We start from the raw sequence: 17,800 nt of genomic DNA, 5'->3' as shown, positions 1-17,800 counted from the left end.
AGAATCAAGACTCATCAATGTTCTGTATTCAGGAAACTGATCTCATGTGCAGAGACACACATAGGCTCAAAATAAAGGGATGGAGGAAGATCTACCAAAGAAATGGAAAACAAAAAAAGGCAGGGGTTGCAATCCTAGTCTCTGATAAAATAGACTTTAAGCCAACAAAGATCAAAAGAGACAAAGAAGGCCATTACATAATGGTAAAGGGATCAATTCAACAAGAAGAGCTAACTATCCTAAATATATATGTACCCAATACAGGAGCACCCAGATTTATAAAGCAAGTCCTTAGAGACCTAGAAAGAGACGTAGACTCCCACACAATAATAATGGGAGACTTTAACACCCCACTCTCAACATTAGACAGATCAACGAGACAGAAAGTTAACAAGGATATCCAGGAATTGAACTCAGCTCTGCACCAAGCAGACCTAATAGACATATACAGAACTCTCCACCCCAAATCAACAGAATATACATTCTTCTCAGCACCACACCGCACTTATTCCAAAACTGACCACATAGTTGGAAGTAAAGCACTCCTCAGCAAATGTAAAAGAACAGAAATTATAACAAACTGTCTCTCAGACCACAGTGCAATCAAACTAGAACTCAGGATTAAGAAACTCACTCAAAACCGCTCAACTACATGGAAACTGAACAACCTGCTCCTGAATGACTACTGGGTACATAACAAAATAAAGGCAGCAATAATGATGTTCGTTGAAACCAACAAGAACAAAGACACAACATACCAGAATCTCTGGGACACATTCAAAGCAGTGCATAGAGGGAAATTTATAGCGCTAAATGTCCACAAGAGAAAGCAGGAAAGATCTAAAATTGACACCCTTACATCACAATTAAAAGAACTAGAGAAGCAAGAGCAAACACATTCAAAAGCTAGCAGAAGGCAAGAAATAACTAAGATCAGAGCAGAACTGAAGGAAATAGAGACATAAAAAACCCTTCAAAAAATCAATGAATCCAGGAGCTGGTTTTTTGAAAAGATCAACAAAATTGATAGACCATTAGCAAGACAAATAAAGAAGAAAAGAGAGAAGAATCAAATAGATGCAATAAAAAATGATAAAGGGGATATCACCACCAATCCCACCAAAATACAAACTACCATCAGAGAATACTATAAACACCTCTACACAAATAAACTAGAAAATCCAGAAGAAATGAATAAATTCCTCGACAAATACACCCTCTCAAGACTAAACCAGGAAAAAGTTGAATCTCTGAATAGACCAATAACAGGCTCTGAAATTGAGGCAATAATTAAGAGCTTACCAACCAAAAAAAGTCCAGGACCAGATGGAACCACAGCCAAATTCTACCAGAGGTACAAGGAGGAGCTGGTACCATTCCTTCTGAAACTATTCCAATCAATAGAAAAAGAGGGAATCCTCCCTAACTCATTTTATGAGGCCAGCATCATCCTGATACCAAAGCCTGGCAGAGACACAACAAAAAAAGAGAATTTTAGACCAATATCCCTGATGAATATGGATGCAAAAATCCTCAATAAAATACTGGCAAACCAAATGCAGCAGCACATCAAAAAGCTTATCCACCATGATCAAGTGGGCTTCATCCCTGGGATGCAAGGCTGTTTCAACATAAGCAAATCAATAAACATAATCCAGCATATAAACAGAACCAACAACAAAAACCATACGATTATCTCAATAGATGCACAAAAGGCCTTTGACAATATTCAACAACGCTTCATGCTAAAAACTCTCAATAAATTAGGTACTGATGGGATGTATCTCAAAATAATAAGAGCTATCTATGACAAACCCACAGCCAATATCATACTGGATGGGCAAAAACTGGAAGCATTCCCTTTGAAAACTGGCACAAGACAGGGATGCCCTCTCTCACCACTCCTATTCAACATAGTGTTGGAAGTTCTGGCCAGGGCAATCAGGCAGGAGAAGGAAATAAAGGGTATTCAATTAGGAAAAGAGGAAGTCAAATTGTCCCTGTTTGCAGATGACATGATTGTATATCTAGAAAACCCCATTGTCTCACCACAAAATCTCCTTAAGCTGATAGGCAACTTCAGCAAAATCTCAGGATATAAAATCAACGTGCAAAAATCACAAGCATTCTTATACACCAATCACAGACAAACAGAGAGCCAAATCATGAGTGAACTCCCATTCACAATTGCTTCAAAGAGAATAAAATACCTAGGAATCCAACTTACAAGGGATGTGAAGGACCTCTTCAAGGAGAACTACAAACCACTGCTCAGTGAAATAAAAGAGGATACAAACAAAAGGAAGAACATTCCATGCTCAGGGGTAGGAAGAATCAATATCGTGAAAATGGCCATACTGCCCAAGGTAATTTATAGATTCAATGCCATCCCCATCAAGCTACCAATGACTTTCTTCACAGAATTGGAAAAAACTACTTTAAAGTTCATATGGAACCAAAAAAGAGCCTGCATTGCCAAGTCAATCCTAAGCCAAAAGAGCAATGCTGGAGGCATCACGCTACCTGACTTCAAACTAAACTACAAGGCTATAGTAACCAAAACAGCATGGTACTGGTACCAAAACAGAGATATAGACCAATGGAACAGAACAGAGCCCTCAGAAATAATGCCACATATCTACAAGTATCTGATCTTTGACAAACCTGACAAAAACAAGAAATGGGGAAAGGATTCCCTATTTAATAAATGGTGCTGGGAAAACTGGCTAGCCATATGTAGAAAGCTGAAACTGGATCCCTTCCTTACACCTAATACAAAAATTAATTCAGGATAGATTAAAGACTTACATGTTAGACCTAAAAGCATTAAAACCCTACAAGAAAACCTAGGCATTACCATTCAGGACATAGGCATGCGCAAGGACTTCATGTCTTAAACACCAAAAGCAATGGCAACGAAAGCCAAAATTGACAAATGGGATCTAATTAAACTAAAGAGCTTCTGCACAGCAAAAGAAACTACCATCAGAGTGAACAGGCAACCTACAGAATGGGAGAAAATTTTTGCAACCTACTCATCTGACAAAGGGCTAATATCCAGAATCTACAATGAACTCCAACAAATTTACAAGAAAAAAACAAACAACCCCATCAAAAAGTGGGTGAAGGATATGAACAGACACTGCTCAAAAGAAGACATTTTTGCAGCCAAAAGACACATGAAAAAATGCTCATCATCAATGGCCATCAGAGAAATGCAAATCAAAACCACAATGAGATACCATCTCACACCAGTTAGAATGGCGATCATTAAAAAGTCAGGAAACAACAGGTGCTGGAGAGGGTGGGGAGAAACAGGAACAATTTTACACTGTTGGTGGGACTGTAAACTAGTTCAACCATTGTGGAAGTCAGTGTGGCAATTCCTCAGGGATCTAGAACTAGAAATACCATTTGAACCAGCCATCCCATTACTGGGTATATACCCAAAGGATTATAAATCATGCTGCTATAAAGACACATGCACACGTATGTTTATTGCGGCACTATTCACAATAGCAAAGACTTGGAACCAACCCAAATGTCCAACAACGATAGACTGGATTAAGAAAATGTGGCACATATACACCATGGAATACTATGCAGCCATAAAAAATGATGAGTTCATGTCCTTTGTAGGGACATGGATGAAGCTGGAAACCATCATTCCCAGCAAACTATTGCAAGGACAAAAAACTGGACACCGCATGTTCTCACTCATAGGTGGGAACTGAACAATGACAACACATGGACACAGGAAGGGGAACATCACACACCAGGGCCTGTTGTGGTGTGGGGGGAAGGGGGAGGGATAGCATTAGGAGATACACCTAATGTAAATGATGAGTTAATGGGTGCAGCCCACAAACATGGCACATGTGTACATATGTAACAGACCTGCACGTTGTGCACATGTACCCTAGAACTTAAAGTATAATAAAATAAATAAATATATAAATAAAATAAAATAAAAATTTCAGAAGGAATGCACAAAAAAGGAAAGAATGACATTATCAAAGAAAACATTATCAGGAAAATTCCCCTAAACTGAAGGGCACTAATTTCAGATTCAGAGGGTGTAACCACATATCTAGCAAACAGAATAAAAAGAGAGCCAATAAAAGATCACTAGGAACAGGGAGAAGATCTTAAAAGTATCAAGACAGAAAAAAAGCAGGACCAACAAAAGGATTGGAAATTTTAAATGGTACTGGATTTCTCAATAGTTAAAGGAAAACTAGGATGAAATGGAATAAAAGCATCAAAATCTGAGGGAAATCTATGTGCATCCAAAATATAAATCAAACTCTACTACAGGGTCTCAACATGTTGACGTCTCATTTATCTTTTCTCAGGAAGTTCTTGGAAGAAATGCTTCACCAAAATTAGGGAGTAAACCTCAAAAAAGGGCACAAATCCAACAAATAAGAGTCAAAAAGAATCCCCAGGATAATGGTGAAGGGCACTCCCAGGACAACAGCTGTTCAGGAAACACAGCAATCAACCCGTCCAGATGGGAACAGAAGGAGGCATGGCTCCAGGAGCAGATCTCCAAGGAGAAGATGAAACTGATGGTTACCTGAGGTGTCTGCATATAGAAAGAGGAGATTTACTACTCTGGCACAGTTTAGGGATGAATTTAGAATAGATTAATAGGAAGCTAAGCAAATAAAAAAGAGATAGTTAATAAATAACTCCAGGGTAAACAAAAAGTTGTGAAAGAAAGAAAATGTCATCATAGCATACCACATGTCCCTGCTGTGAATAATATTTACATAGTAATAAAAATGTAAACCATGAATTCTGACCAATATTTAAGATATAAACTATTGGAGGATGAGAAAAGTATGTAAATAAGTAAGTTTGGGTGTATGAATGGTTAGGAAGTATGAGAGCTAAATTCTCATCTTCCATAGGAGCATCAGACTGTTACTTAGAAACACGAAAGCAGATGTCAGAAGTGCCTAACACTGGGAAGGTTGCTTCTGGAGTGGAGAAATTTGGAGTGGGAAGGGAGGCACTGCACACTGATGATTTTTAAATTATAAACAAAATTGTATTACGAGCTCATTACCAAAAAAAAAAGGAAACTACAGAAAAGTAAAAATAAGAAAAAAGATTCCCTATACTTCCTACATCCAAGGATTAACACTCCTAACAAAATTATTTCCCATTTATGTTTGTCATATATATTTTCAAAGCAATATATTATTTCATAATAGATAAGTATATTTGTTTAGGTCTAATAGGTTAGGTTCTTTATCCATATTTTATTGGAAAAAATTTCAAAGTGGAAAGAATTGTATAAGGAATATCATATATCCTTTACTAGGTTCTACATTTAACAGTTTACTGTACTTGTTTTTCACAAATATATCAGTCTGTCTATCCTTCTATACATCCATTGATCCATTTTATGTTTTGAGGCATTTCAAAGTAAGTTGCTGACTTTGGTACACTTCATCCTGAACACATCATCAGGCAAACTGCTAATTGGAGTTTAATATCTATTTATGGTTCTTTTTCTTATGCTATTTTATATATAATGAGATACATGAATCTTAAGCATATCATTTGATAAATTTTGATTCAATGAATATTCCTGCATAATACAAAACCCTATCAAAATGTGGGACATTGCAATCACTCCAGAAAATTCCCTCATGCCCTTTCCTTCTCAATTTGTATCCCTACCCCTGACACTCACTAAAGCAATGCACTGATTTTAAAAATTTATTCTAAAACTTCATATAACTGAAATAATAGAAATGTGCTTTTTTATAAGGCTTTTTCACTCAGCATATTGAGATTCATCCATGTTGTGGCATATATCATTAGTTTATTTCTTTATCTTGCTGAGTAGTATCCCTTTGTATGAATATACAATGATTTGTTTATCCATTCTCTTTCTGATGAACACCCGGGCTTTTACAAATTTTTGCCTATTAAGAATAAAACTGCTATAAACATCTTGTAAAAGTTTTTTTTGGTAGCATATGTTTTCATTTCCTTTGGGTAAATAACTAGAAGTGGAACTGCTTTGTCATAGGACAGGCATATACTTAGTTATATAAGAAACTGCCAGATTTTCCAAAATGAACCAGATATTTCAGGGTTTTAAGAATTTTAAATCTTATATCATTTTTGTAAGTTGTATTTTTCAAAGAATTTATCTACTTCGTCAAATTTGTTGGTATAAAGTTGTTTGTAGTAATACCTTGCAGCATTTTTAATGTCTGTGCAATCTGTAGTAAGAATCCCTCTTTCATTCTTCATACTTGCAATTTTGTACTTTACTTCTCATTCTTTCTCTCTCTGTTTCTCTGTCTAGGGTTTTTCAAATTTGTTAATCTACTCAAAGAAACATTTTTGTTTTGTAAATTTTCTCTACCACTTGTCTAACTTCTGCTTTATTGATTTCTGCTTATATCTTTATTTCCTTCGTTTTACTTAGTTTGTGCTTAGTTTGTTCTTTTAATAGCTTCTTCAGATAGAAATGGAGATCATTGCTTGTAAATGTTTCTTTTCTAACATAAGCATGTTAGACTACAAATTTCTCTCCAAGTTCTGCTTTTGCTGGATTCCACAAATTTTGATATATTGTATTTTCATAAGCATTTCAAAATATTTTTCTACCTTTTCTCATGATTTCTTGATTCATAGATTATTTATTTATTTAGAGATGGGATCTTGCTCTGTCGCCAAGGCTAGGCTGCAGTGGCATGACCATAGCTCACTGTAGCCTCAAACTCCTGGATTCAAGGGATCCTCCTGCCTCAGCCTTCTGAGTACCTGGGACTACAGGCACAAGCCACCATGCCCAGCTAATTTTTTAAAATTCTCCTTAGAGATGGAAGTCTCGCTATGTTGCTCAGGTTGGTCTCAAACTCCTTGCCTCAAGTGATCCTTCCACTGCAACCTCCCAAGTAGCTGGGATTACAGGCACATACATTATTTTGAAGTGTGTTATTTATTTCCAAATATTTAGGCATTTTGTAGATATTTTTGTTACTAATATCTAACTTAATTTCTTTGTCATCTCAAACCATACTCTGCATTATTTCAATTGTTTCAAATTTATTGAGACTTGTTTTACAGTTGAGCATATGGTCCAACTTGGTTAATGTTCTATGTACGCTTGAAAAAAATGTGTGTTCAACTGCATTCTGTAAATGTGAATTGTCAGTCTGTTTGACAGTGTTATTAAAATCTGCTATATCCTTACTGTATTTATTTTAATCTAGTCCTGTTAATTACTGAAAGAAGTACTTTTAAGTTTCCAACTATAATAATGGATTTTTCTATTTTTTTTCTCCTTTTGTTGTTATTTTTTTCTTTGTGTATTTTGAATCTCTGTTCTTCAGTACTGTATTCGATTGCTGCTCTAAACAAATCATCACAAACAGTAGCTTAAAGCAATCCAAATTTATTCGCTTATAGTTCTATAGGTTAGAAATCAATATGGGTCTCATTGGCCTAAAATCAAAGTATGTGGAAGGCTATCTTTCTTTTGGAGATGCTAAGGGAAAATCCATATTCTTGCCTTTTCTGGCTTCTATGGGATACCCACAATCATTGGCTCATGTTCCTCTTACTCTATCTTCAAATCCAGCAATTGAAGGTCAAGTCCTGCTAACATTGCATTTCTCTAACCTCCTCTCTATTAAATTTCCCTATGCCTCCTCTTTATGCCTTCCTTTTCTACTCTTGTGGTTATATTGGGTCCCTCTGGATATTCCAGAATAAGCTCCTTACTTTAAAGTCAGATGATTAGCAACTAATTCCATCTGCAACCTTAATTCCCCTTTGCCATATAATGTAACATATTTACAGGTTCTAGAGATTAGAATGCAGATATCTTTGGGGGAGGTTGGGGGAGGTTCATTATTCTGCTTATCGCAGGACAATACATTTATGATTATTATGTCTTCCTGATGAATTGATCCTTGTATCACTATGAATAATCTCCTTTTCTCTGGTAATCCTCCTTTTTTTGAAGCCTACTTTGCCTGAAATTAATATAGCCTCACCAGCTTTTTATGATAACTGCTTGCATGACATATTATTCTCATCCTTTTATTTTCAATCTGTGTCTTTATATTTAAAGTGTGTCTTTTGTAGGCAGAATATAGTTAAGTCTTCTATAGCATCCAGTCTGACAATCTTTGCCTTTTAATTACACTGTTTAGAACTTATACACCTAGTATAATTATTGATATAATCATGGTTCAGTCTACCATTTTGCTATTTGATTTTTTTCCCATTTATTTTTTGTTCCTCTCTTTCTCCTTTCTTGCTTTTTTGAGGTTAATTCAGTATTTCTTATTTTAATTCTAATATGGGTTTTCGGCTATACTTTTTGTCATTATTTTTAAAGGGACTGCTGTAGGAATATAATTTTCACCCTTTCTTATCAGTCTTCTCAGAGTAAATATTGTACTACTTATATAAAAGAACATTGTAATACTATAATTCGATTTACTGACTCCTCCTTTTCTCATCCTTTGTGGTATTATTGCCATGTATTTTTACATCTACATATGTTATCAACCCCATAATACAATTTATATTTTTGCATGAATCATTATTTTGTAAGTAAATTAGGGAAAAAGTAGCCTTTTATATTTAGCCACAAATGTACCATTTCCAATGCTCTTCATTATTTTTTGAGATCCAGGTTTCCTTCTGGTGCCACTGTCTTTCTGTCTGAAGAATTTCCTTTAGCATTTTTTTTTTGAGGCAGAATCTTGCTCTGTTGCCCAGGCTAGAGTGCAATGACCCTATCTCAGCTAACCGCAACCTCCACCTCTCGGGTTCAAGTGATTCTCCTGCCTCAGCCTCCTGAGTGGCTGGGATTACAGGTACTTGCCACCAGCCCAGCTGATATTTGGATTTTTTAGTAGAGACAGGGTTTCACCATGTTTATCAGGCTGGTCTTGAACTCCTGACCTCAGGTGATCCACCTGTCTCAGCCTCCCAAAGTGTTGGGATTACAGGCATGAGCCACCGTGCCTGGTCTCCTTGATAAAAAAAGTCTTTATTTAATTTTCATTTTTGAAGAATATTTTTGCTAGATATGGAATTCTGGCTTTACATTTTTTTCTTTATCACTTTAAGAATATTATTCTGTTGTATTCTGTCCTCCATTGTTTCTGATGTCAAATAAGTCATCATTTTCCCTATATATGAAGTGTTATTTTTGTCTGAATGCTTTAAAGATTTTTACATTATTTTTGTTCTCAGCAGTTTGAGTATAATGTGCCCAGATATAATTTTCTTTGTATTTCTCCATCTTAAGGTTTACCTAGCTTCTTGAATCTGTAAATTAATATTTTCCACCAAAATTGGGAGAAGTTCAGCTTTGATTTAAAAAAAAATTTCTGCCACATTTTCTTTTTCCTATTCGTCTGAACTCTAATTGTGCATATGTTAGGCTATTTGGTATTGGCAATGAGGTCACTGACACTTTGTTCATTTTTTTCCACTTTTTCCTTTCTCTTCTTTAAGTTGTATAATTTCTATTGCTCAGTATGCAAGTTTACTCTTTCTTCTGTGGTTTCCAATCTCTTGACAAGCCCATCCAATGAGTTTCCATTTCAGATACTCTTCTTTTCACTTCAAGAATTCCATTTGGTTCTTTTTTATAGTTTCCATTTCACTGCTGATATTTCTCCAGGAGAATATTTCTCAATATGGATATTTTCCCCATAACTCTATGAATATATAATATGTGTTATAAGAGCTTCTTTAAAATCCTTGTCAGCTAATTCTAATACCTGGGTCATCTCAAGGTTTCTATTTATTGCTTATCCTCATCATCACGGTCATATTTTCCTGTTTCTTTGAATGTCTGGTAATTTTTTTATTGTATATAGCAAAGTGTGGATGATATACTATAGAGATAGAAGAATGCTGATTTTGAATCTAGCAGGAAGTTGAATGAATGACTGATCTTCTTGTTCTTATGAAGACATTAGTTTATGCTTTTTTTGGACAAGTCTGTTTTGGTTATACTTGAGTCTTAGAGCAAATCCTTAGTCTTGAGACAGACTTTACACCTAAGGCATAACTCTTTTAGATTTCACTGGATAAAAACAAGGTGTTTATCAAGTCCTTCTAAATTTGTGACATTCAAATTCCAACCTCTGTCTCTCATGTGACAAACGGCAGCTGAAATCTCTGTTCAACTTTTTCAGACTTCCACCTGTTTCTTTTCACTAGGCTCCTTGGAATGTCTCATGAATATATACATTTCAGGGATCAGAGAAAGATTTGAGGGAAGTTTATATGCATATTTTGTATTTTTACCTTGAAGTTCCTTCTTTTTGAGATTTCCACCTTCAATTTCCAGCCTCTGACTCCTTCTCCTTGACACTTCAAGCCAATATGAGCATGCATTTCTGTTTGAGTTCTAGTTACCTCCTGATGCATGAATTGTTAAATAACTACAGTGAAGGCTGGGTGCGGTGGCTCATGCCTGTAATCCCAGCACTTTGGGAGGCCAAGGCGGGTGGATCATGAGGTCAGGAGATCAAGACCATCCTGGCTAACATGGTGAAACCCCGTCTCTAATAAAAATACAAAAAATTAGCCTGGAGTGGTGGTGGGCACCTGTAGTCCCAGCTACTCGGGCGGCTGAGGCAGGAGAATGGCATGAACTGGGAGGCGGAGCTTGCAGTGAGCCGAGATCGTGCCATTGCACTCCAGCCTGGGTGACAGAGCGAGACTCCATCTCAAAATAAATAAATAAATAAATAAATAAATAATAATAACTACAGTGAAGAAGTCAAATAAAAGTAGATCTCATGTAGCACTGTTCACTTCTTTCAAAAGTTGAATACTTTCGTTTGGTTTCTGCCTTTTTTGGTCATATTCCAGTGGTTTTTTTTTAATACTGTGTATTTTATCATTGCTTTCTCTGTAAGGGTTATTATGATACAAGCTACTCCACTATACTTGCAATTATACTTTCATCTTAATAACTTATTCTGGGTTTTCTAAATGGGTTGGTGGGCAGGACCAATTATTAGTCATATATTTTGGTCCTCAAAATATAGCAAACCCAAGAATATGCTTCCAAATAAAATAGTCAAACTACAGAGATCTGTTTATTCATGACTTCAGACTCAGAATTTGGGCTGTTCAAGCTCCAAGCTCAACATCCCAATACTGAATTAATTATTCTGGCCATCTATATATAGTGACAAATGACAAATTCTATGTTAGTCTCCCCCACCCTTTTTTTTCTAACAATGTCCCTCAATTTCTTTACATTATTAGGACATCTTCACTTCAATATTTCTCAGGATTGAAGAAATGTGGCATTTTGCTTTAATTTTCATGAAGTCCTCCTGGCCAGAGTTGCCTGGGATTCTTCCATGACTTTTCCAAGTCTTGACTGAAAACTATGGCTGGAAAGGATAAATTGTAGATTCCAGGTGGTATTTGTCCTCTAATGAATGCTGATCCTGGAGCCAAAAGAAATACAACCCCCTGCTTGCTTTTCAGGGTATTTTTGGAGTAGTTGCAAACAGTGATATTTATCTGGAGACATGGCCAATATTTTTTAAGTAGTCAATAAACAAAATGTATTTATTAAAAATGTATTTTTGCATCATAAAAATAATACTGTGCTCATTTCATTCCATTTGTGCCAGGAAGAGTACTTGAATAGAAAAGAAAAGCTTTCTCTTATCCCTCCCTGTCAGCCATAATAATTAAAGCCATACATTCTTAGCCAATAATTTTTTTATGCTGATATCATTATCTTTCTCCCCAAATCCTATAAATTCTTAAAGGTTCAGCCTTTATGCTACATTATCCAGATAGCCTTTTTGGTGAGGACACTGAACAGAGTTTCAGGTAAAGGGACATTATCTTGTTATCAAAGCAATAGTAGTTAAGACAATAACCCTTGGAGTGAGACAGACACAACTTTAAGTCCAACATTTTCCACTTTCTGTGTAATCTTTGGATTTTCTATAATTTCCTCTAAGTTATAGTAAAATAGAGATAAAAATAGTCCCTAACTCATTTGGTTGTTGTGAGGATCAGACACAATAGGGCATATAAAGTTTAAGAACAGTCCCTGGTACATTGTTATTTTTATTGTCATTGTTGTTGTTGTCATTGTTATTTTTTCCACATAGTAAATGCCTAATAAACTATTGTCTAAATAAGTACTTGGTGAATTGAATAAGTGCCATTATGGTAGAAGAGAAAAACAAATTACAAAAACAAGTCATAAGGGAAAAAGTAATTATAAATTATTGTAAGTGCTATTAAAAAAGAACTAAGAAAAAGAATGAAATGGGGGACCTGTTTTTGGATAGGATCATCAGGGAAGGCCTCTCTAGGAAATGACATGTAAGGTGAGACTTAAAAGATGAAAAGGAGCTGGCCACATGAAGAGTAGGGAGAACAGCATTTCAGGCAAAAGGACTAGCATATACAGAGATCCAGAGGCAGATATGCACATGGACCTGAAAGAACTGAAAGATCACTAGTGAGCTGGGACAGAATAAGGGCAAAGTGGCACCAGATGAAATCAGAAAGTAGCAGAGGCCAAACACAAAAGGCCAGTGTGGAGAGTTTGGCTTTTGGTCCAAGTGCAAAGGAGAGACATTGTGGGTTTTCAAGCAAGGGAATGACAAGATCCTCCAGCTTACTCAATCCATGACTCACAAAAACAAACTGAAGGCCGGGCGCGGTGGCTCATGCCTGTAATCCCAGCACTTTGGGAGGCCGAGGCAGGTGGATCACGAGGTCAGGAGATCAAGACCATCCTGGCTAACATGGTGAAACCCCGTCTCTACTAAAAAATACAAAAAATTAGCCGGGCGTGGTGGTGGGCACCTGTAGTCCCAGCTACTTGGGAGGCTGAGACAGGAGAATGGCGTGAACCCAGGAGGCAGAGCTTGCAGTGAGCCGAGATCACACCACTGCACTCCAGCCTGGGCGACAGAGCGAGACTCCATCTTTAAAAAAAAAAAAAACAAATTGAAGAAGAATAAGAATTTCTGAAAACATTTGGAACTTGTTTTTTAGGGAACTTAAGAGTATAAACGTAGACTAAAATATTTCCCATTACGATTGAAGTTATTGATTGCCGGCAAACAAAAACACTTTAGGTGGGGAACTTTTCTTCAGAGGGAGATGCAATCTTTAATAAAAATTTAATGCACTTCATTTTCTTTCACATCTGTAATGAATCCACAGTGGATAGTGTGACCCACTTCAAACAGAGGATAGACAAGAGGAGTACATACGCTAGGCAGGAAGGGTTAGAGTAACTGAGAAAGATGGCCATTGCCAAGGCTTCTGAGGGCCCAGAGTAAAAGCACAGTCTAAGTTGAGAGCACCACATTAGACAAGAGATGATTTAGAAGATATTGTGAAATAGATTTCTCAGAGAAAAGAAGAACAGGATTCCAGTATACAATTAGTGAGACATTGACTGTTACGGGCTGGAGCTTCTGGTACAAATGCCCTAAGGGAACTTATAGAATATTTAAATTTATTTATCAGATAATTATATTTTTCATTATCCTGCGGTAACAGGTCTTTTCCATTGTAAGATTCTTCCTGCAATGTTGGAGTTTATTCCCTTTCTTGAAGCTGCTTCATCCTGATACTCTTTTTTTAAAAAAAAGCTGCTTCATTTTAGAGACTCGCTTGGCAATAATTAAGACCACTGACATTAATATAACAAAGTGTTTCTATTTTCCCATGATATATTGAGCAATTAAAATTATTTCCTCTCTTATACAAGGAAATTTATTCCCAAAGGAAATCCTATGTGAAAACAGTGGCATGCTCAGATCCCCATTACCTGTTCACTGATGACAGATTAATTTAAAAGGGTACATAATAGCTGAAATCTCCAAAATGCGTCAATTGTTTTCTTAAAATTTTCTGAAAACAACCAAACAAAATTATAGTACTATGAGACAGTATGTGCCATAAAAACAACTTTGGAGTTACTTTTAAGTTTTTTCCTGGAGGATGAAGGATAGCTTATTAAATGTCAGTTACGAACTTGGTGACAACTAATTATTTTTCATTTCACAGCAGCTGATAATAAGTAAGAGCAAAAATGGTGAATACCTACTGTTGCCAGGTAACTGCATCTACTGTACTTCCCGCCACCTTCATGAATCTGTAAGGAATAGAAAGAAAAAAGACATTACAACTTAGATTAAACCACATCCCCTAAATCAAAAGGAAATAAACTGAGACAGATTAGACCAATCCCTAAGCAGGTATGCTTTCTGAGAGGATCCTCCATAGCCACAATCATGGCCTAGATACAGCTATTGGAGGTCAAACTATACAGAAAGTGAAAGTAACCATACTTCCCGCTCCCCACACATCCGTCACCATCTGGAAATCAAAATCCCAGTAAGGCATTCTATCTACATCTGTCTTCCCAAGCCCACGCCTGATGGCTCCCACATCAATTTTCTCATAACCAAAACTTGTCTGTCCCATTTCCTATTCTCTAAGGACTCCAATCTCTGCTAGGAAACAAACAGTAATATTTCCCAAGGATGAGAGCACAAAAGATGCCTTTGAAAAACTTCAGGCTTTCCTAGAGCGAGCATGGGAAAACCCAATTTATTTATACAAGTAAAAAGCACCATCAAATATGCCCCAATGAGGGGCTGCCACACCTGTCTCAGTGTAGAAAGTTGAGCAGCACAAAGAGAAATCTATCATCTACTTTGGGAGCAGCTAAGTAGAGTACTGAGTGTTATCTGACAATCATGCTCAGCTCAAAAGGTAAACCAGACTTGGTTCCATGCAGTTAAGCACACATCAAAGCCTTGCTAGCAGTTTCCCACCTTCTGTGTTTCTGGAGGTTCCAGGAAAATCAATAGGCCAAGAGGATGCATCTGGGGGCCCAAAGATGACACAGGGTCTCTCATAAATTGCATGTCTGTGAATAACTCAATTACCTACCTCCTTCTCCCTATCCACATGTTCTGAGGCCATGTGCTATCATAGTTATAACTACTAGTTGAGGGAGTCATTACCCAGGCACAGGAAACCAAAAGGAGTATCTCAGCTCTTTAAGATACTCCTTTTAATCCGGAGACCCTGGTGGGGAACTTTTCTTCAGAGGGAGAAGCAATCTTTAATAGTACTTCTTAACTGAAGAATTCTTCCTCCAGGGAGAAAGACGGTGTTTTGTCTAGAAGGCCCTATCTCTACTTTACCCCAGCATAATCTTGCAAGGCAGATGCATGTTGCTCATGCTGTGTGGGTTGCTCTGTGTTGCCTAAACAGAGGGTCTGATTTGCTGTGACAGCAGAAGAGAATTGAGTCTCTCTGGAGGAGTACATAAGAGAAACATAGGGCTGGATGCCAGGACTGTTGGTTAGCATTAAAGTGAAGTTTATAAAAGGAGAAGAAAAGAAGAAGGGGAAGGACAGGATGGGTCTGAGAAAGGGGGAAGAAAGAGAGAAGGAAGAGGAGGAGGAGGATGAGAAGGCCACAGAAGCCCTGGCTTGGCCTTTGGCTGAATGGTTTTGCCTTTCTTTCTCCAGTACCATTCAGCAGTCCTCAAGCAAGAAAGTAGAAAATGACACATGGGAATGATCAAGGAGTAGAACTGGTTTGATGAGCAGGGCCAAAATGTCAACGTGGGCTGGAGGGAATGTAACATTTACTACATACCTACTGAGTGCCAGCCATTCACATGTTATTTCTTACAATCCTTAAAAATGCCTTGCTTGGTAAGGTGGATATTGTCAATTCCATTATATAGATTACCAGCTTCCCTATTGCCTAGAGAAGTACATCTCCTAACACTCCAAATAGCCAATTTTTGATGGAGTCATACCACCCCTCCTAGCAGCAGTCACTGGGAAGCATGGCACAGATATCCTCTGCTTTTGAAGCCCATGGATTTCTCTTCCTCTTTATCTCATCTCCTTTCCCCAGCCCAGGACAATCTCTTTTGAGTTTGGGAGAGTAGCTCCAATCTCCTCACTATTTCTGGCCCTATGCCTCTAAAATTCCTCTTCTGGAATTCAAAAGCCAGAAAGACTCGTGAGGTATTTGCCTTTTCCTCCTGTCACGTGCTATCCGGTCATAGGCACACAACCAGCTCTTGAATGGATAGAAGGAAAATGGAAAAATACAAGGAGAAAGAAAACAGATTAATATTCAAAATATTATCCCTGCCATCTTTGCCACTCTAAGCAGGGAAGATCTGATAATAATCTTAGGAGTAGGATGGCCCACGAATAAAGAGGAAGAGATGAAATTTTGTACCTCCTTCTCAGATATTCCAAAAATTAAAAAACCTAGACAATCTTAGACACAAATGTCATTTCAAAGAAAGAAATGTAAAAACAAATGTTTACATGGAATTTACTCCTCCAAAATAATTTCTAAAATCTCTGAAATAGAAATATTTTATGTAGGAACAGGGCCAAGATAGCCAACTAGAAGCAGAGATGATCAGAGGCTCCCAACAACAACAACAACAAAAAAACCATAACAGCGAGCCAACCCTGTACCAACAACCAAGGTATTCAGTTTCTGTCATCAGAACTGACTAGACAGCTGGCGTGACCCACAGAGAGGAAAGAAGAGCAGTGTGGTGCTGCAGCCCACCTGAGAGCCACACAGGGCAGGGGAGCCCCGATCCTCAGTCAGGAAAGGCAGTCAGTGAGTGTGCTACCCAGCCTGGGAAAATGTGCTTTTTCCATGGAACTGTGTAACCCATGGATTGGAAGATCCCACTTATGAGCCCACACCACTGGGGCGAGGGTCCCAACCATGGAGCTGCATAGATTCTCAACAGCCACTAAGCTAGAGTCTGCTTAAGCCTGCTGAGCTCCCAGAAGGAGGGGTGACCAGCACCACAGCTGTGGCTCCCTGCTGCCTAAGCTGTTTGAGCTCCTTAGGGAAGGGGTGACAGCCAACTCTGGGACCCATAGCTGCCTAACACACTAAGCTCCCAGGGTGGGGGAAGGGCGGCAGCCATCTCTATAGCTCCAGGCTGTGCTTTTCCCCTGCTGGAGCCAAGGATGATGGACGGCTTGGTCTCAAGAGGTATCCCCCGCAGCCCAACACAGGGGCTGTGGCAGACTGCTGACAGAGTGCCTCTTCAGGCCTGACCTTGACTCATCCCTCCTCACTGTATAGGGCCTCTCTGCAGGAACTCCAACAACTTTAGCCGGGGAGTCAGGGACAGAACTCTGATCTCCCTGGGCCTGAGCACCTAGGGGGAGGGGTGGCCACAGTCTGCATGGATCAGCAGACTTAGTCTTTCCTCCTGCTAGTTCTGAGGAATCCTGGCAGCCCAGACAAGTGGGTTTCCCCCCAGGTGAAGCACACCCCCTCAGTCAAAGTGCTTCATTAAACAGGTCCTGCACCCCCTGCCACCCACTGGGGTGAGACCCTCCAACAGGGGTTGTCAGACACCCTATACAGGAGTGTTTCTACTGGCATCAGGTCAGTGCCCCTTGAGGTCAGAGATCCCAGAAGAAGAAGCAGGCACCCATCTTTGCTGTTCTCCAGGTTCCTCAAGTGACATCTCCAGGTGTGGGAGTGAACCAGATGAACAGGGCCTGAACTGAACCCCCAGTGAACCGCAGCAGCCCTACAGAAGAGGGACCTGACCACTGCAAGAAAAACAAACAAACAGAAAGCAAAAACAACAGCATCAACAAAAAAATGTCCCCACAAAAACCCCATCCAAGGGTCAGCAGCCTCAAAGATCGATAGTAGACAAACTCATGAAGATGAGGAAGAATCAGTGAAAAAAAACACTGGAAACCCAAAAGGC

General features: G+C 38.3%; 1 protein-coding gene across 4 annotated transcripts in view; it reads right to left on the bottom strand.

Annotated features, from left to right (window-relative positions):
* Window positions 1-17,800, bottom strand: part of HPSE2 (heparanase 2 (inactive)) — a 778,921-nt gene that overhangs the window by 235,147 nt on the left and 525,974 nt on the right. For all 4 annotated transcript variants that reach the window (XM_003255321.2, XM_003255319.2, XM_003255320.2 and 1 more), the window contains one exon: window positions 14,111-14,158. In XM_003255321.2, coding sequence (XP_003255369.1) covers window positions 14,111-14,158 — 48 coding nt within the window. The remainder of the gene's footprint in view (window positions 1-14,110; window positions 14,159-17,800) is intronic.

The sequence above is a fragment of the Nomascus leucogenys genome, chromosome 3, assembly GCF_006542625.1.
Source record: "Nomascus leucogenys isolate Asia chromosome 3, Asia_NLE_v1, whole genome shotgun sequence".
NCBI classification, from domain to species: Eukaryota; Metazoa; Chordata; class Mammalia; order Primates; family Hylobatidae; genus Nomascus; species Nomascus leucogenys.
Note: the sequence above shows the minus strand (reverse complement) of the source record. Positions and strands in the feature narration are given on the sequence as shown.